At 35.1% G+C, this 20,661-nt stretch overlaps 1 protein-coding gene across 2 annotated transcripts in view; it reads right to left on the bottom strand.

The window, feature by feature from the left end:
* The window catches only part of COL24A1 (collagen type XXIV alpha 1 chain), a 394,910-nt gene that overhangs the window by 345,082 nt on the left and 29,167 nt on the right, over positions 1 to 20,661 (bottom strand). For both annotated transcript variants that reach the window (XM_070786184.1, XM_070786183.1), the window contains exons 4-6: positions 10,955 to 12,309; positions 3,012 to 3,065; positions 231 to 284 (exon numbers count right to left, since the gene is read on the bottom strand). In XM_070786184.1, coding sequence (XP_070642285.1) covers positions 231 to 284; positions 3,012 to 3,065; positions 10,955 to 12,309 — 1,463 coding nt within the window. The remainder of the gene's footprint in view (positions 1 to 230; positions 285 to 3,011; positions 3,066 to 10,954; positions 12,310 to 20,661) is intronic.

Here is a 20,661-nt window from a genome sequence, read left to right as displayed (position 1 = left end):
AAAGACTAGAATATCAAAGCAGGGCCATGCTTGCCTTTACCACTAGCTATTTATAAATCCAAGTGTGGTGGGCTCTCAAGGAACCTGGCCATCTGCCACCCTATGACAATCTTGCCAAAGACTCATGCTCTAGAGATGACAGAGATCCCTAATATTCCAAGGTTGACTTTAAAAGTTAAAGACCTTCTTTAGTAATGTGCCGAAAATCACGTGATATTCAAAGCACTCACCTTTGGACCTGGTAATCCAGGTAACCCAGGATTTCCATGTGGCCCTGGTATGCCCTACAAATAGAAAAAAAATTCAGATCATTCTTAGATCTAGATACAAGTAAGTGTTTATTATAACATTCAAATAAATATTACATGATTCATTAAAATGGATATGTTATTTTACAAAGTTCATTATCTCTTCTGAGGTCTTGGATATTTCAGTCTTAGAAAAGACACCGATTACAGAGCAGAACTGCGGTTTCTGTTTTTTGCTTCAAAACACTGCTTTGAGGTATTTATGTCCCTTATTTACCACCTCTTATCTCCAGCCACATTGCTCAGCGCTACTTCTAAAAGTTGTGCAGGGTAAGAAGCCCAAAAATAACAAAGTGCAATTGTTTTATTCTCCTCTCAACATCCGGTAACCCCTTCTGCACTTGGGTTTTGTTTATGCTATGATGCATGCCTTAAGACTTACCTCATTTAACCATGCCTCTCCTACACCTGCTCAAATCATGTTCAAGTGTCAACTGAGATACCACCTTTAAAACCTGGCTAGCATGAGGTGATTTCTCTTTCCTACTCAATCCCACAGAAACTGTTGCATATAAAATTAATTTGCAATTAATTATATGTTGCCTTGGGACAATTCTATTAATATTTTATTGCTATTTTAACTTCTTCATGACATGTGCTGTTTAGTTCTAGGATTATAAATTCTTTGAAAAGCAGCTGTTTTTAATATCACCACTCCCAATGAATATCTGTCAATTTAGGGAATTCCCTGGTGATCCAGTGGTTAGAATCTGGTGCTTTCAGTGCCTGTGGTCCAGTTTTAATCCCTGGTCGGGGAACTGAGATCCCACAAGCCGTGCAGTGTGGGGAATTTAAGAAAAAAGTGGTATTTGTCCATTTGAATTCAATAACTGCTTCTATTTACTAAATACCTACTATATGTAAGTAACTGTTACTGCTTTATTTATTATTATTATTATTACTAATCCATATAACGATCCTGCAGGGTGGTTATTTATTCCCCTTTACAAATGGGTAAACTTAGGTTCATACAACCAGCAAATAGAAGAACAAAGATTCATCTCCAGAAAGGCTTTCAGGTCTCCAGGGCTTCTATACTCTTTTGGGCTTGGTACCCACCTCTGTACCCTTTGGCTATGTAGTGGTTTAGTTGCCAAGTCATGTCCAACTTTTGTGACCCCATGGACTGTAGCCCACTAGGCTCCCCTGTCCATAGGATTTCCCAGGCAAGAATACTGGAGTGGGTTTTCATTTCCTCCTCCAGGGGATCTTCCTGACCCAGGGATCGAACCCAGTCTCCTGCCCTGCATGCAGATTCTTTACCAACTGAACTATGAGGGAAGACTTTTCCTTCAGTTATGCCTCTATCTTAAAACAGAAATACTTATCTGTTTTTTTTTTTCACTTCTAAATTAACAGAGCATTGTGTTTCAGAAGGGGGAGGAATGATAGCAATACAAACATGGAAAGTATATCTAGCAAGATGAAAACTAAGGGAAAAAATTAGATTTCTTGACCTCTCATTTGTGTAGTCTTCAAAAATAAATTTTTCAATAAAGTAGGTGGGGAAATATATGAGGATTAACAAATGATTTGTTGATGTGGGACCAATGGGTATAAAGTATTATTCCACAGAGCTCATTAGTGCAAAAGTGAGCAAGGACAATAACTTTAGGAAAAATTAGCATCAGTAAAAGTCTGGGACTTAAAAAAAAAAAAAAGATAATTTGCTGTTTGTTGCCAAATAAGATAAAATCTAGGGATAGAAAAGGTTAAGTTGTGGAAGAACAGCCTTAGCAGTGGAGAGGGAATATAATTAATGCAAAGGGGAACTCAGTGCCTCAGAAAGCAAAATCCAGGGTCTCCTGACAGAAAGCGGGGAGGACAGAAATGGTTTGTTGGCTGTAGGAGAGTGGACAAGTTTACAAAACACTCTTGAGAGGAATGTGGTAGGTCATCAAGTATAGAGAAAGAAAAGAAATGTTAAACAGCTAGAGCAGAGTAAGCATTCATCTTGAGCCTCACATCAACAAGAGCTTGATGTGAATATGGACCATTTAAATTAGCATTTTAGGGTGAGTTTTACATTAATTTGTTTATATGATAAGCAAAAATTAGGAAAGAAAGTGGATTATATATGGTATTTACATTTGTCTTTATAACATACAATCATAATTCCTTTTCTAGCTCTTCAAAGAATTTCTGCTAGTAAAAGTTCACTTTTTTTTTTTTTTTTTGAGGTTTGAAAGAAATGAATTCTAACACAGCAATAAATCTTTTGTTGGACCTGTTTAATGTGAAAAACTACTGCTACCCTTGAGGAAGCTTTTTTCCTCAGGACAATTATTTTTTTAGTTTATAATTCCAATATTTTCCACTATGTAATCCAGGAATGCACTATTTTAAGGCTGCCCACTCTTCTTCATTTCCCAAAGTAAATGATCCCCACCTTGGACTATCAAGTACAGATGAGATCACTTTATAACTAAGAATAATGCTACAAGTAGCACCAAAACAATCACTAATCTACAAATTTGATTATCTTTTTGGGCATGTTCACAGAGAATGCTTTGGCTGGGTGTTTACACTCAAATAAATAAGTGGCACATGTTCCCAAGCTTCTCTTGAATTGGCAAAGGCCAGGCTAAGTTTGACAATCCAGGCGGATTTCCAGAGGAAGTACAGACTGTACAACAGTAGGAAAAGCATACTGGAAAACTACCAACTGTAACAGCAAGGGAGAAATGGAACCCATCCACTTACCCGCGGGCCTCTCTTTCCTGATGGACCTGGGATGCCTGCTGGGCCAGGGGGACCCTTGGAAAACAAATGCTGAGACATTAGACAAGAGAACAGACGCATCCTTTCTCACAAGTCTTGGGAAGATTTCACTCCAGGGCTCTTTTTTGGTCCCCAGTTACTAGCTGATGATGGTTTTAAAATAACATGAAACCCCTCACCTTAATCAGCAGGAGTGAGAGTTGAAACTCAAATGTCCTCTTTAATCTGGTCAGATATGGCAGCAGGAAGTCTATGACTTATGGTTATGGCCACTGTATCTGGTTTTTACAGGGACCATAACTAGTAGTTTTGTGGGTAGTTTTTTACCTAAATTTACTTTTACTACTGAAAGAGGAATTCAATTTAGGGTTTGGAGATCAACAACTCGAGGTTTTTTTGGGGTTTTTTCCAAACACATTTCAAATGAAGACTTGCCTTGAAAAAATAAAGCACTGACCATTTTATGTTTTCTTAGAAGACTTATACCAAAGATCTGTGTAATGTGTTAACTGTTACAATGAGATCCTTCTAGTATGTGAGTTGCTCAGTTGTGTCCAACTCTTTCCGAACCCATGGACTATACACAGTCCATGGAATTCTCCAGGTCAGCATACTAGAGTGGTAGCCATTCCCTTCTCCAGGGATCTTCCCAACCCAGGGATTGAACCTAGGTCTCCTGCATTATAGACAGATTCTTTACCAGTTGAGCTAGTATATTCAGTAATATATCTGCCCTACACAAAATGCAGCATACCAAGAGGTCAATAGAGTTAAATGGTTTTGTAAAAACAAAATCAATTTTAAGTAAAAACAGTAAAAAAGTAAAAACAGATCAATTTTAAGGTATTCTGAGTTCTTTAAATGTCACTTTTGAAATATATCAAATAAGAAATAGGAAACTACTACTTTGCTTCCACATATTAATGCCTTATATTATCTTTTTTTAAAACTTATTTTAACAATCAACTGGTGGAGGAATAAACATTCATTTGGGATATGATTAATACATATTCATTCATTCATCTGCCTATTCATTTCATTGTTACTGAGCGCCCTGCTGCCATGGTATTATTCTTGATGTCTCAGAGCATACTTATACCTATATTTTACATTTATATACAATGTTTTACAAACATTCATTCATTACTGCAGTAAAAATACTATGAACTTTGATATTAAACATGTCAAGGTTAAGATATTAGCCCTACCATTAACATATAGCATGACCTACTGATCTTCATTGTCATGTAACATTTTTCTCTTTGAAACGTTCTCCTTTATTGATGCTTGTTTTCAGTTTTTTTCAGTCTCTTTTCAGTTTTCTAATGTTCTTTGTATATTCCAAACTGTCCATTTCCCTTTTTATTTTGCCTTTTTATACCCCTTAACAAAAACCTTTCATGTATTCCTTAAAATTAAAAAAGTAATATTTCTCTTTCAACCACATAAAAGTAATATTTCTATTCTCCATCCTGAACTATTCAAATATTTTGAGAGTTACTACTATATCACTGGCTTCCATCAAAACTTGACTTTCACTTATTTAAAAAAAAATTAAAACTCTTTTTAAAACTAGTTCTGGTTCTACTTTTGTCCTCAGAACTTAACAGCTGATGATCTTAAGTCCTCTAAAATAAACTCTAAAGATAAAAAATTAAATGCAAAATTAAAATATCTAGTTTGGTTTACTGCCCTATCACGCTACTTTGTGACAAAAGAAACACTACTACATTCACACTGAAAAAGAAATTATTACAGTTCATATTAGATAGTGGAGGTGGGGGAAAAAGCATATTTATGCTGTGATTAAAATATTTGAATTAATTAGCAATAAGTATTAACTTGTCTTCACAATTTTTCATTTCCATATCTTTGAGAATAAGTTATTAACAGGTATTTCCTAGAAACCAGAGAAGGAAAGCAATTTTATATGATATGACTTTTTATGAATTATTTTCTATAAGTGAAGTACTAGAAAAGTCACTTTAACTTTCAGATTATCAGTTATTAAGAGAAAGTATAATTTAGTTAAAGAGCAATGCTATGGCAATCATCCAAAGTGAAAGTGAAGTCGCTCAGTTGTGTCCGACTCTTTGCGACCTCATAGACTGTAGCCTACCAGGCTCCTCCATCCATGGGATTTTCCAGGCAAGAGTACTGGAGTGGGTTGCCATTTCCTTCTCCAGAGGATCTTCCTGACCCAGGGATTGAATCCGGGTCTCCAGCATTATAGGCAGACACTTGACCATCTGAGCCATCAGAGAAGCCTGGCAATCATCCAATCTACAGTCAAATCATGCTTCAATCATTTACTTGCTGAATGACCTTAGACAAGTCAGCTACTCTTGCTAAGACTTAGTTTTCTCATCTTTATAACACTGATGATGTTACAGTGGATATTAAAGTTATTGTATATAAAATACTTGTAACTATGTCTGATATAGAGTAATTAACCATAAACTATAGAGCAATTTTTTAAAGGTATGCATGGAGCACAAGTAGTACTCAGTGTTAGTTACAATATTATTATTACTAAGGTAATATACTGAAGCAAATGTATCCAATACTTGTAAGAGAGTAGTGTCTGGGATCTTGGAAGTCTTGCATCTAAATTTCTTTTTATAGTTCACTCACTCATTGATTCATTCACTTACTCAATAAACATTAGTAAGCAACAAAACCTCCTGGAGCTGACAATGAGATAAAAAGACACCTACTAACAAATAAACACATAATATGCATTTTATTTAGTGATATGAGGAAAAGAACAAGCAACCAAGAGAGATCAACACAGTGCACATAATTTACATTGTGCTATGAGAGAATGCGTCTCTGAGGAAGCTCTAAGTTAGACCTAAAAAATGAAGAGGAATGAGGAAAGAGGAGAAAACAAAATTTGAAAATAGGAATAAAATGAATGACAGCATGAGTAAAATAAAACAAAAATACAATCTTATTAAGGAACTAAAAGAAAGCCAACAGTGGAAGTAAACAAAAGTGGAACAAAGTGACGTTGCCAAGGAAAACAGGGGCCAGATGACATTTGACTGCATGGGTCATGATAAAGACGTTTTAATTTATTCTAACTGCTACACTCTCCTGTCACTGAAGAGTTTTAAGCAGATAAATGACATGATGTAATTTACATTCTAAAATGGGTCACTAGTGAATTTCTATAAAAGATAGCAGAATGAGAACATTTTTAAAGCTACCCTCCTTCCCTCAAAAACCCTCTGAAAACAACAAAAAATACCAAAAGAAAAAAACTTCTCTGATGAAACAAGAAGACGACCACAACCACAAACCATAAAATATGAAAATTATCTTTCAAATAGTAAGACATTTTGGAATAAGGAAAGATGCTGAAAGATGACTGAAAACAAAAAACCCTCCTCAGACCTCAAACCTGGGACAGGCTACAGATAACTAACAGTATATCAGTCCAGAAAGTTCATTCCAATGATCCTTTAATGACAATAGCTAAGTTCAAAGGAATGGTAAAGCCACAGAGAATATAATTCATGACCCTGCAAAGATCCAGTTCAAACAACCCAAGAGTAAGGAAGGCAGAGCTGAAAAGGAAGAACCCATCATTTTTATGATCTGCAACAAATCTCCTAACCTCAGGAAACTTCTGGTGGAGGGAGGAGGTAAAAGACAAGAGCATGAATCATTATATCACTTCTTAGACTGATACAGAGGGCTTCATGTACATGAAAACGAGAGGAGATACATTTCTAGGTAGAGGACACAATACATATCAAAAGATGGCATTGAAGGCAGCAACTTGAATTTGATGCTGTGTACTACTCCACCTAACTCCCTTTTGCCTCTCCCTATACCATGCTAGGAGAAGGCAATGGCACCCCACTCCAGTACTGTTGCCCGGAAAATCCCATGGATGGAAGAGCCTGGTAGGCTGCAGTCCATGGGGTCGCTAAGAGTCGGACACGACTGAGCGACTTCACTTTCTCTTTTCACTTTCATGCATTGGAGAAGGAAATGGCAACCCACTCCAGTGTTCTTGCCTGGAGAATCCCATGGACGGAGAAGCCTGGTAGGCTGCAGTCCATGGGGTCGCACAGAGTCGGACACGACTGAAGCGACTTGGCAGCAGTCCCGTACTATGCTAAAGCACATAGTGGCCCAAATAGTGGCGTTTTTATTTTAAAAATGAGCAATAACCAGAAAGAAACCAGCAAGGGACCTATACATTTTGAGGGGAGGGGGGAAGTGTGAGGACAGAAACATAAATTAAAAGTAAATGAAAAATTTTTTATCAGAAAAGGATTGCTCCATGCAGAGAAAGAAGTTCATATAGTTCATTATAAATCCAAAGAATTTCAAGATGCTGTTTCTCTACAAAAAGCTCAAAGAAGAGTCATAAAAGACAAAAATAAAACCAAGGTAATGAAATGTGAGCCAAAAGAGCTTAAAGATTGAAAGAGCAAAAAAAGAAAGAATTATAGACTAAATCCACATCAGAAGCAATAATAGCTGACCACAATTGAAAAAAATCAGTTAAGGAATATGGATGTAGTTTAACTGAATTTACATAAAATGGAAAAAAAGCAAACACATGGACATCATTGTAGAGAAGATAATAAATACTATCATCACAAAGGACTTTTAACATGTGTGTACTGGTGTGCCTGAAGAATATAGAAAAATGGATAAGAAAAATGCCTGAGAATTAAGGAGAGATGTTTCTTTAGAAAGTATAACAAAACAAAAAACTTCAGATCAAAAGAGTACCAGAAAAAACTGACACAGAACCTAATAGCTTTATTGAAATGAACTTCAAAGATATCAAAAGAACATCAAGGGTATGTAGATGAAAAACAGGCACCAACAAGTAGGAAAGATCAGGCTGTCCTCAGGCTTAATCCACTTCAAGAAGTAGTGCAAAATCTCTATAAAGTTCATCATTTCATCACCATTTACTCTCTCATACACTTTCTGAAATTTACCTTTAGACTTCTACACTATGCTGAAATCATTATCAAAGTTCAATAACAACTTTCCCACCAGAAGATCCAAAGGATTTCCTCTACTTTTTCTCAGTCTTTAGCTTTCAGCACCGCTGATCAATTTCTTCTCAAAACTCTCATTTTTGGCTTTTATGATACTATATTATGGGCTTCCCTGGTGGCTCAGACAGTAAAGAATCTGCCTGCAATGCAGGAGACCCGGGTTTGATCCCAGCCCTGGGTCGGGAAGATCCCCTGGACAAAAGAATGGCTCCTCACGCCAGTATTCTTGCCCGGATAATTCCATGGACAGAGAAGCCTGGCAGGCTACCACAGGGTTACAAAGAGTCAGACACGACAGAGTGACTAACTATATTGTTCTGTCCCATCTGTCTATCCTGTCACATTTCTTTTTTTTTTTTTTTTTTCCTTCTATAACCACAAAGCAAACATTCCTTACAATTTGGCTCTTGACTCTATGCCAAGTCCTTTCCTTGCAAATTTCTTGACTCTATAATACTGATGGGAAAACTCCCATAATCTATACCCCCCTACTTTGACTTCTCTTTTCACTTCACCTTCTTCAAATCTTTCAACAGCTTGCTGATTTGCCAACAGCACCTTAAATGTTTTAACTCGGTTTCTTCTCCTAAAATCAACTTCCTGTCTTAATTATTGGTTTTTATATTGGTATCACCAGTCTCTCAACCCACAGGCTTAAAACCTTAGAGCCACCTTGATCCTCTTTCTTTTCATTTGGTCCCCAAGTCCAGTTAATTTCCTAGTTCTACCAAACCTTCCTTCAAGATCTCCCTTGAATGCTACTTTTCCTTTGCATTTTCCCTGCTGTTATCCTAGATAATGTCCTAGTTTTGTAAGATCCAGATAACAGGAATTTCCTGTCTGTTCTGGGCACTGCCACAGACTGACTTCCCTAATCATATCTTTACTTAGAAACCTACAAAATTCCCCACTGAGAACATGATAAAGTCAGAACTATTATTTGAAAATTGAGACCTCTACAACCTGTATAAGGTCTACCTTGGCCTTACATTTATCTATCATTATGCAGCTTCATATTGTGAAAGAGTTTGACCTTTAGAGGCAGAAAACCTACCTCTAGGGTCAAAATCCTGGGTCTATCATTTATTGGCATGTGGTTATGAGCAAGCAAACAAGTTACTCTGGGCTTCAGTTTCTTCACCTGAAAAATGAGGGTAATAATACTAAACTTACCAAGTTTTTCTAAGATAACAAACATAAAGGGCATAGCAGAGTTCCTGCCACAGGTAAAAAATCTCAATAAATTATAGCTATTTTGCTGTTTTTCCTACATAAAAGATACAACAGTTTCTTTCACCTATCAAAATCATACCCATTATTTGAGGTCTAGGTTCTAAGTTTGCCTACAAGAACCTATCCGAACAGCTCAGCCTTAAGTGATCTTTCAAAGAGTTCTCCTCAAAAAATTTTTTCTTACCTTTGAAAATGTGTACTCCACATGTTTAGTTTGCATCTCTCAGGGTCATGTATCTTACTTGACCATGAGACAAGGTTACAGATGTACTTCTGTATCACTATTACCACAACATAAGCTCCTTCTGAGCAGTGATTCTGTTTTACACAATTTTTCTGCTTTGCCCATAGAAGAGACTAAGGAAGTATCCGTGGACTATTATTGCTTCACCTACCAACCATTGCCAAAATAACTGTTTCTGGATTTAGAGCAGAGATTAATACTCATCTCTGACATTTTTTGAAAAAACTAAACAGCTTCCTTTACTGTTTAATATGACCTGCCTAGTGGCTCAATTTTACTACTAGCTGAAAAGTTATTTCTCTATAATATATTCTTCTGATTTTATTAAATCCTTTAAACATTCACTCTAAGCATTGCTCAATACCTATCAAGTTACTTTGAGTAATAAAAGTAAACACAAGCTAAGCAAGTGGCATCATCTCTTGTTCTATGGTTTCTGGAACTAAACAAATGTCTCAAATTTTACTTCCATCAAATCAAGAAATATCTTAAGATATATTTTATTCTGCTTGAAATGAAAAAAAAAAGATTTCTAAAGATATATAAGTTGATTATTTAAAGGTATTCAAAATATGAATGGTAAAAACATGTCTCTAATGTGATTTTAAATAGCTTTAAATGAGTCTTAAATGATTAAAAGATCATCCATCAGTAATTGCACCTACGTGACAAAAGAATTTCAGAGCTAAAATAATCAATCTATTATCTCATAGCTTTGTTAATGAATTATTAAGGAAGTGACTTGTCTTTTTTCCTACTAAATGGACTGATGGACTGCTGAGTGGCTATTTTTGCATGAGGTAGATGGAACTTCTATTAACTTATAAATGTAAATTGGCCATATCATGGAAGATATAATGAAATACGTTACTCTTTATAATCCTAAGTGAAATATTTTAATTTCTATAATATAAGGGTTTGCTTTTCCCCAATGACTCACTATAAAATTATTTCTATCTAAAAGGTAATATTATTTTAATTCATGATATTACTTTGCTGAAAATACACTTAATAATGTATTCAAAATATTTTTATTTAGTCTACTATAACTTTAATATTCTCTCTTAACATGACTATGCATTAAGTCTACAGGTTTTTAAGAAAATAGAATGCTGATCTGTATTTAGCAACTCAATTCCTGATTGAATTTCAATTCAACAAGAAAAACATGGCTTACTCACCACTTTACCAGAACTAAGTAACCTTCTGAGCCAGCCAATAGTTTTTAAAAAGTACAACATTTGAGCCAGAGTAGCATTCTGGTTGGATATATTATGGCAACCATGAATGCATTCACAGTAAGCCAGGCTACATACCTAAGACAGATCTGTTCTATATTGTTCAGCCCAGAGAATTCCTTCTGAAATGGATGGTAAATTAGTGCATTAAGACATATTTTAAAAATAATAACTTACAGGAGGTCCAGTGTCCCCTTTTGGCCCTCTTAGATTCTCCATTTCGAGCACTGTATTAAGATCCTCATAATAATAATAATAATCATAAAGCTCAGTTTCATAGCTATTTTCGATGGGATAAGTAGCATCAGGATCAAATTCACCTTCCTTCCTTAGATCAAGGTGATTATCCACAGATGGCTCATCTGTCACTCTGTATAAGGTTGTGTTTAAAATCTGCTGCAGTTCTATAAGTTCATTAGTGTGCAGATTTGCTGTGATAGCCTTCTTGAGATTCTTAATTGTATCTTGTTTTATATGTGGAAGACTAGATGATATCTTCTTAAGTGGTGACAGACCAGTTATTTTATCATTACGTTGTGTGATATTATCCGACACATTTAGAAGAGAAATAAATTTATCCTTGTTTTTTTTCCTTGGCTCATTGAGGCTACGATGGGACATTGGCAGGCTTAAATTTGCCTGAATAAGTTGCTCAGTGATCAATTCTTTGGTCTGAATCACATGGTTCACAAGATCCATAGCAGAGACATTCTGTGAATGAAGAGAAGTTAACTGAGATCTTGATATCTGGTGTTCTTGTTGTTTATTCACTGCCACAGAATCATTATTTGTGAAATCTAGAACACTTTTGTTTTCAGTAACTGTGTCCTGTGACAGTACTTTTTCACCCAATCTTTTGGGCAGGAGAGAGTTTTCTGGTATCTTAGTTGATACAATAGTTGTATGAGGAAGGCTTGTCTCAGGGCGACACTGCTGTTTCACATATCTGCAATAGCTTGCAGATGCTTCTGCAGAAGGAATAATATCCAACTGACATACTACTCCTTCAAAATGGACAGAATTATTATTCATACTTCCCAAGGTAAACACACTGTTAGAATCAAAGGTCTGAACTTCCGAAAGAGTCTCTCTGCTAAAATATTTCTTTCCACATTCAACAAACATTGAGACATCTTGATTGGTAACAGCAATGGCAAATGAGTGCCATCGCTCATCGTGAACGCTGTAGTTGAAAAAGACAGACTGCTTTCCTCCAAGGTATACCACTAATTTTTTAGGTAATAACTGTACTCCTAATTGCAGTCTATTTTTACTTCTAATGCTGAAGAGAAATGCATTGTTTACTCTATATGACTGCAACCCAATTAATATTGTAAATGGCTGTTCTAAGTTGACTGGTAAAATTTTCACAAGAGGTGATTCAATATAGGAATCGTTTGTTAAAATGACACCCGATTCTGTTACATGGACCCCCTGAGGTAGTGGTGTAGATGATGGTGGTACAGCGGTCACTGATGAAGAGTGTCTTACATCTTTGCCTCCAAGGCCTAGTTGATGAAGAATGTCTATGCCTGGAAATTAAAAAAAGAGAGAAAGAGAGAAAGAATCTTACTCTTAGGCATTCATGTGTTCATATAAATGTTTGAGTATGAGAAAAATCTTCCTTGTAGGTATCAATAGTAATTTCTAAAATAAACATGCTCTATCAATAACTAATGTCTAGGTAATGAGAGGTATGGAAAGGGAGAGTAAAATGTTATTCTTTATCATCTGAAACACACACCCCCCGATATCCCTATGCCCAAAACTTAATAAATGTTCTTTCATTCTCCAATTAGGAAACTTGTTACTCCAATGAATGTACATGTTCAAAGATTCCCAGATGGTCATTTACTTCATTAATTTAGAATTTAAAATTTTATGCCTTCTTTGATCAAGAGAAACTGGAGACATACTTACAAAGAGAAATTTTAAGTTTGGAAACCATTTTATAAATTAAGTTCACACACCTATTTAAACTATAATTTTTCAGGATGTTTTCTCTGTAGCCTTCCAATAATTTGCAAGTTACATAAGAGCCCTCCCTATGCCTAATTCCTTAAGTGTGTGCTACACATAAAGTACCCAGTACCCTGAAAACTTCTGGACAAGACAACTGAAATTCTTAAAATTGCTCGGCACTGTATATTTTTCTCTCCCTTACATATTTCTCTCTCTTCTATTTTGTCTCGGTCCTCCACAGTAATTCTTAATCCAAATAATTTATCAGTTCAGTTCAGTCGCTCAGTCATGTCCGACTCCTTGCAACCCCATAAATCGCAGCATGCCAGGCCTCCCTGTAATTTATAGACTTTCTTAATAATTTTTATTAAAATATAGGTTTTACATATATTTTTTAATTATTATTTTTCTAGTTTTCATTGTAATATTATTGATAGTATATTGCCTATCTCCCTTACCCAATTATAAACTCTTGGAAGATGGATTCTATGTCTGCTCAGAATATCTATTATACCTATTATATTATCTATTATATCTCTCTTCAAACTTTTCTATAATTTCTGAATGAATGAATTTGCCCCATCCAAATCTGATCAGGTGCAACATGTACCCCTAGAGTCCAACAAAATTATAAACCTATACCATTTGTAAAAAATAATAAATTTTCTCAAAGATACAGAACAGCTTAAATAGTCATGTGATCTTTGTTATCTTTGGGTGATAAATTTCCCAGTTGTATCACTGTACGTTAAAGAACTATTTATTTATAACTATAAGTGAGGAAAAATTAAGATTTTTGAAGATTAGCCAGCAAGATTACACATCATCTTAGTTTTCCTTTCATAAAAGATTAGTAGATATTTGATAACTCATGTTTATTACAAACTGCAAATATAGTAGCAGATGTCCACCAAAATATTCCTAACAGCAGTTATAACTTACATGCATCTCCAGGAATTTGGGGAAATACTTTAACGAGGCCCCATAAAAACATGTAAAAAAATGTTGATGTCTTGTTTTAAAATAATTCATAAAAGATTTTAATTTAATTCCATAATATGACTATTTGCTTTAATATAAGACATGAATTGCCAGCTAGATCATTCCCAATCTTCAACAAAAATTTACACTTCTGAAACATAAGGGCTTATCTGTGACTTTGGGTATTCTCAATGCTAACTGCCTCTAAGGGTATTCTCAATTCAAGAAATCAACTATGGAAGAAACACTGCTAATATGAAAATCACAATGCTTGAAGTATATACAATAATAAAGTGTGTGAAAGTTATCATTCTATGATGCCAGATCAGCTACTTTTACACAAACGAAAAGTCAGAATTAAGTGGTATGATATTCTAGGGTTGCTACTTGCCCAGAGAAAACCAATCTTTGTATTTAAGTCCTGCTATCTACTACCTCAAATTTCTGATTCTATTAGAATGAAATACTAGAGAAAGTATTATTTTAAAACTTCAGTGTACATCTTTTCAATATTTATATTCATATACACATAATATAAATACTTCCTTCAATTCTAATATACATATACATGTATATTTCCTTCAATTCTGAGTTTTTATGACAAATAGCTAGGCTTTGTAAAAATCAAATGTTTTTAAGCATTTACTACTCAAAACAATTTAATTTTTGAACCATCCTTGCATTCCTAAAATAAAACCTACTTGATCATTGTATTTTATTCTTTTAAGACACACTGCATTAATTAAGACTGGTCTGTGGTTTTTCCATTATTATACTATATTTATACGACTATAATGTTGGACTTTATTTTTTTATGGTCTAGAACAGTTTAAATTCCTTTAAATTTTTTTCTCAAAAGTTAAATAACACTCAGTTGTAAATCAAGGTTATCATGTTGGCCTTTTCATTGATAGCTCTTCATTCACCCTAATTTCTTTTATGTCAGTTAATTTATGCAAAATTTCAACTATCTCTTGAATCAATTTTTAAAATTTATATTTTTAGGAAATAACTTCCTTTTAGGCTCCAAATGTATTACTCAGAAAACATAATATTCCCTTGAAATTATTTTTGTTTCCCTATCTCAGATTCTCTCTTAAAATTTCCAATTTTGAATATTTTGGTCTATTTGTTCTTAAGGGTAACTATTGCTTATTTCAAAAGTAGAGCCTTGTATTTGTTTATCCTTTCTATTATTTTCTGTCTGCTTTCTGTATATCATTTTCTGCATCTACCTTTATTATTTTTTCTTATTTTCTTTTGATTCGATTCTTTTTCTAGTTTCTAGAGATGAGCACTTGTTCATAGTAGTTAAGCAGTACATTTTCTAAATACTGTTTTAGCTGTATCCCATAGATTGTTGATGTATTATTTTCATTTTGTATGATTTTTCATTTTTGCAGTTTTCTAGAAAGTATGCAATTTTTACTTGTATTTTTCCCATTGACCCAAATGATTTAAGAAGAAATGCAAAATTTTCCAGTTAGGTTTTATTTTCTGATTTCTTAGTAAAACCTAAGAGCATTGTGACTAGAAAATGGTGTCTAAGTTGCATTTTTTGTTTTTGAAATTTAGCCTAACAAATGGTTAATTTTCTGGTGTTTGATCAGTACTTAAAACGGTTTTCAGGGTACAGAATTTAAAACCAGTTTGCTGAACCTCATTGTTTATTTTATATCCTTTATACCCTCATTTTTATACAATTAATCTATCATGGAGTAAAAGATTAACAAAGTCTCATCACTATTTATCTTTTTGGCTTTTTATCTCATGTGGCCTTAACTTTATGAATATTAATGTTATGGTTGTTATGCAGAGGTAGTCATAATATTCATATATTTACTGAGTATTGCACCTTTTCAAACGATAAGGAGTATGTCTATGTCTATTTTGTTTATGATCTCTACCTTATCTGGTATGAAGCCCCTTTGCCCTCACATTTTGTTTGCTTTATCTGATAACTTTGCATATACTTTTATTGTTACCTACTTCGAAGTACTGTCTTAAGTAGAAGGAGTTTGATTTGTGTCTGAAAATTTTTTCTTTGAATATAAAATTAAATCTATTTACATTCATTGACTTCACTTTCACTTTTCACTTTCCTGCACTGGAGAAGGAAATGGCAACCCACTCCAGCGTTCTTGCCTGGAGAATCCCAGGAACAGGGGAGCCTGGTGGGCTGCCGTCTGTGGGGTCGCACAGAGTCGGACACGACTGAAGCGACTTAGCAGCAGCAGCACATTCTTTGATGTGATAGTTTGCTTAATCTGTCATATTTTGCTTTCCCATTTTAATTTTTAAAGTCACTATGTGTTCCCTTTGCTATTTCATGTTCTTTTGAGATAAGAAAGGTTTCTCTCTTTATTCTAAAGTTTGCTTTTAAAGTTAAAAGTGTATACAGTGTCCCTAGTCCACTTTAGACATAGCTATTAATTTTACTGAACAATGTTTTCTTTTCTTTTTTCTCCTTTTTGGCCCCTTTTCCTTTACCACCTAATATTAGTCAATAGGAGTATCTTTCCTAGTATTTATCTTTTCATTAAGTACTATCCTTACAGTGTTTTCTATTTAATCTATGTGCTTCAGATAATATTTAATTCTCAGCTTCTGATGAACCAATCAGCAAACTCAATCTACTTCCTGGGTTTTTTTCCTCTTTTTCTTCCCCCCTTTTTGGTGGTTGTACCAGTTCTATATTGCCAGTTCATATGCTATTCATATTGTTTCATTCCCATATTTTCTTCTGTTAAATAGAACCAGTCTTTTGTAGTCATTTCTCTTTGCTGAAGTTTATGCTCTATTAGTTTCCTTAAGAAGGGTTCATGAGAACCTTTCCTGACTTTTTAAATGGTTGGTAATGTTGGACCTTAAGCCTCACTGAACGTAACATTCTTTGTTGGTATTTTCTTTCTTTGAATATCTTACAATCATGTTTCCACCGGCCTTAGGTGTTGATGTTAGGGTCAAAAAATCTGAAGCCAGCTAACATTTTTCTCCTTCTAAGTGATTCATTTTTTTTTTTTTAAACTAGCATACTCCAAAGATGTGTTATGTTCTTTATCTTCAAAGTACAGTGACTTTTTATTAGGATACAGCTTCATATTGATCATTCTGGATAACTTTGTCTGGCACATAGTATGCCCATTTGTTGTAGAGATTCTTTTCCCTGTTTTCTTTTTTCTTTTTTTGTTAACTGCTAAGTTCTCGTGAAGCTTAAACTCTCTTGAGTGTTTGTTGTATTTTATAGTTTCAATTTTCTCCTTCAAAAATTCCTATTATAAACATGCTGAATCTCCATTGCTGTCCTCTATGTCATTTCTCTGTAAATGTTATCTTCAGTTCCATTTGTTTGATTTTCTCATATCTTGTCCTTCCTATAATGTCTAATCTCTTTGTGTTCCAATTTCATTTTGATTTGTAAAAGGGTTTTTTCCCTTACTACTTCCTTTGAGTTCTACAAGCTTACAGTTCATATCCTTTTAATATCTTAGTCTCTTCCTTTTCCTGAGCTCTTCTATTTCTGCTTTATGATCTTCCTCACATAGAAGGGATTGTTTTTCTGTGTGCATGTTCTCATTTTTGCTGTTTTCCCCTACATTTTAGCTTGTTGTGTTTTTCTATTTTAGTTTCTTATGGTTTCACCTCCAAGCAATTTTTAGAAGGATGCTGGGAGAAAATGGAGAGACATTCCTGCCAAATCTCAAAAGCAGAGGTTTTGTTTCAGCATTACTGGAGTTTCCTTCTCAAATGGCTCCTTGATACAGCCCCACTTTCTCTGAACCAAAGCTAGTCCAGGAGGACTACACCCAGCTCTGTGCACAACTCCTCTCTCCTTCCCTGTAATCATTCCCACTGGCATACACTTCAGAATGAATCCTTCACGTTAGGAAGTAGATTTTTTACATTTTTTTGAGATCTGTCCCCACTGAGCCATTAGCTATTACCTGTGCTCTTTCTTGTACTTCCCTCTGGGCAGCTTTGGTTCTCCCCAAATGGGGCTTCCTTGGCGACTCAGAAGGTAAAGAATCTGCCTGCAATGCAGGAGACCCAGGTTTGATGCCTGGGTTAGGAAGATTCCCTGGAGAGAAGAATGGCTACTCACCCCAGTATTCCTGCCTGGAGAACTCCATGGACAGAGGAGCGTGGCGGGCTACAGTCCATGGGGTTGCAAAGAGTTGGACATGAATGAGCAACTAACACTTTCACTTTTCAAAGGTTAAGTACTTCAGGGTGTGCTCCTCACTTTCTGGAAGTTGGCTTTTGCTGTTACTTTCTGAAATCTTTCTACTGACTTCCCTCCACAGAGCATCTGCTTTTCTCAGCAGAACTGGGGAGTTTAAAGATTATATCAGTACCCAGTTTTACTGGAAATGAAGTCTTTGGGTTCCTTTACTATTTCATTAACCTTATTTCATTTGTATGTTATCCAGAAACAGAAAAAAGAAAGTATCTTATAGCTTTAAGTTTATATTAAAGTCAATACTCATCTCATAGATGAAGAATATGAGGTCCAGAGAGATTAAGTAACTTGGTCAAAAACACACAGTTGATAAAAGGTAGAAATGAATTTGAGCACAATCAGACTGATTTCGAAGTCTACCATCCTCCGCGTCTGCCTTCCGTGGGGCCTTCTAGCCACCGGGTCCTCCACACCACCTCGTTGCCCTTGGAAAGCTGCACTAAGCATGGCAGGATTATTTCCCCAACAGAAAACTGAGTGGAGAACAGTCTCTAGGTAGCGACCAGAGTTGGTACCTGATGTGAACTCTAATTATTATTCTAGTTTTAACCATTCTCATCTCACCGTGAATGTTTAGCTAATGTTTTGAGTAGATGACTAAAGAGAGCATATAGAAATATCTCAGAGATATTGCAGGCTCTGTTACAAACTACCACAATAAAGTCAATATTGGAATAAAGTGAGTTACACAAATTGCTTAGTTTCCCAGTGTATAATAATTTATGGTTATACTATACTGTAGTCTATTTAGTATGCAACAGCATTATGTCTAAAAAATAATGTACATACTTTAATTAAATACTACTTTATTGCTAAAAGTGCTAACCACCATCTGAGCCTTCAGCAAGTTGGAATCTTTTTGCAACAGTACCAGAAACACTGATCACAGATCATAATAATAAATATAAAAATGAAAAAGTTTGAAATATGCAAGAATTACCCAGAAGTGACACAGAGGTATAAAGCGAACATATGCTGCTGGAAAAACAGCACTGGACAGACATGATCAAAATAAGGCTGCCACAAATGTCCACCTTGTAAAATACACAATATCGAGAAATGTGATAAAGCCAAGTGTAATAAAATAAGGCATGCTTGCAGAGAATTGTTAAGGATAAAAAGTCACAGACAAGAGGGGTGGAGAGAACAGGAAGAAAAAGAAAAAGATTTCTATCACAGGACAGACTTTTTATACTAATTTAAGCCTTAATTTAATTTACATTAAATTAAGCCTTACATTAATATCTCGCCCTAGATACCACCAAATTGCAATTTTAAATTTAGATAATTGGTACTGGTGAATAGAGCAAGAAAAATCTCAGTTGTCTATAAGTTACTAATTTCATGAGTTAACTCTAACCAGGCAATCAATCGAGTTTGTGTCACTTAGGAAACTAGTTACCATTTAAAGAATACTTATTATCAATCAGGCACTTCATTAGATGGTGTAAATTTTTTAAAGACTAAAAATGGCAGCATTAATTAAATTGTTTCTATGTACCAAGAACCATGTTAAGAATTTTACTATATTAAGCCAGGTAATTCATGTAACATAATGAAGTATGTGCTACTGTTAATCCATCTGAGAGCTATAAAAACAAGTCACAGAGAATTTAAATAATTTTCCCAAGGTCATCCAACTAGGAAGTTCAGAGGCAGAATTTGAATGCAGGCAGTCCTCTGGAGCCAATCTTTTAGCATGACAACTTTCAGGAATGCGTAGGTGGTGGCCCAGTGGCAAAATTGATTGTATCTCCACCGATTTGCTTAAATAGAAAATACATTATGGTGTTGCCAAGACAACGCTTTGCTCTTTTTACTGTAAACATCAAACATAATGACTTCATCTAAACCATGGTTTCAGTAACCACATATGCTGACTCACAAAATTCTCTTCTGAGGTTTGAATAACTAATTACCCATTCAATTTATCCACTAGAGACTAGCTATCCCACTAGCACTTCTAACTCAATGCATTTCCCCCCACATCTGTTCTTCTTACATTAGCGTCTTTCTCAGTGAAGATCCCCACTACCGTACCACACCAGCAGTCTGAGTAATGTTTTTATAGTGCAAATTATATCATGGTATTCTCCTGAGCAAAATTCTTCAATGGCTTCCCACCACACTAAAAATGCAATCCAAACTTTGACACGATGCATGAAACCTATGTCAACAGCTCACTTCCTGCCTATCTCATCTGTCCTTTCATTGCATCCCACCTCTGCTCCAGCATGCCGGTCTATTCTTATGGCTTAAAACCACTAAATTCATTTTTAACTCACAGTATTTGCATTCATTTTTCTCTTTCCCTAGAATGCTCTAAACCCTTAATTCATTCTGATGTACACTCAAATACGACCTGTTCAGAGAGGCTTTCCCTAGCCACATTACATAAACTATAAAATAGTCATCCTCCTTGCCCCAGTCACTAACTCTACTGTCTCATTGAGCTTTATTATTTCTTTGTAATACTGCAAATTTAGGAGAAAATACATATGTATATAAACTTGCCTATTACTTGGCTCTCTGGTTGAAATGTAAATGTGTAAGAGAAGAACTTCATATTGTTTTATCATAATATTCCAACATTTAGGACAATGACTAAAACAAAGTAGGTCCACAGTATTGCTTGAATGAATTAATCAACCCAATCATCTGTCCCAGAAACCTGGTAATTATCTTTTACTTCTCTTCCCAC

The sequence above is a fragment of the Bos indicus genome, chromosome 3 (genome assembly GCF_029378745.1).
Source record: "Bos indicus isolate NIAB-ARS_2022 breed Sahiwal x Tharparkar chromosome 3, NIAB-ARS_B.indTharparkar_mat_pri_1.0, whole genome shotgun sequence".
Classification (NCBI taxonomy): Eukaryota; Metazoa; Chordata; class Mammalia; order Artiodactyla; family Bovidae; genus Bos; species Bos indicus.
The sequence above is the reverse complement of the archived record's forward strand: the minus strand, read 5'-3'. Positions and strand labels throughout refer to the sequence as shown.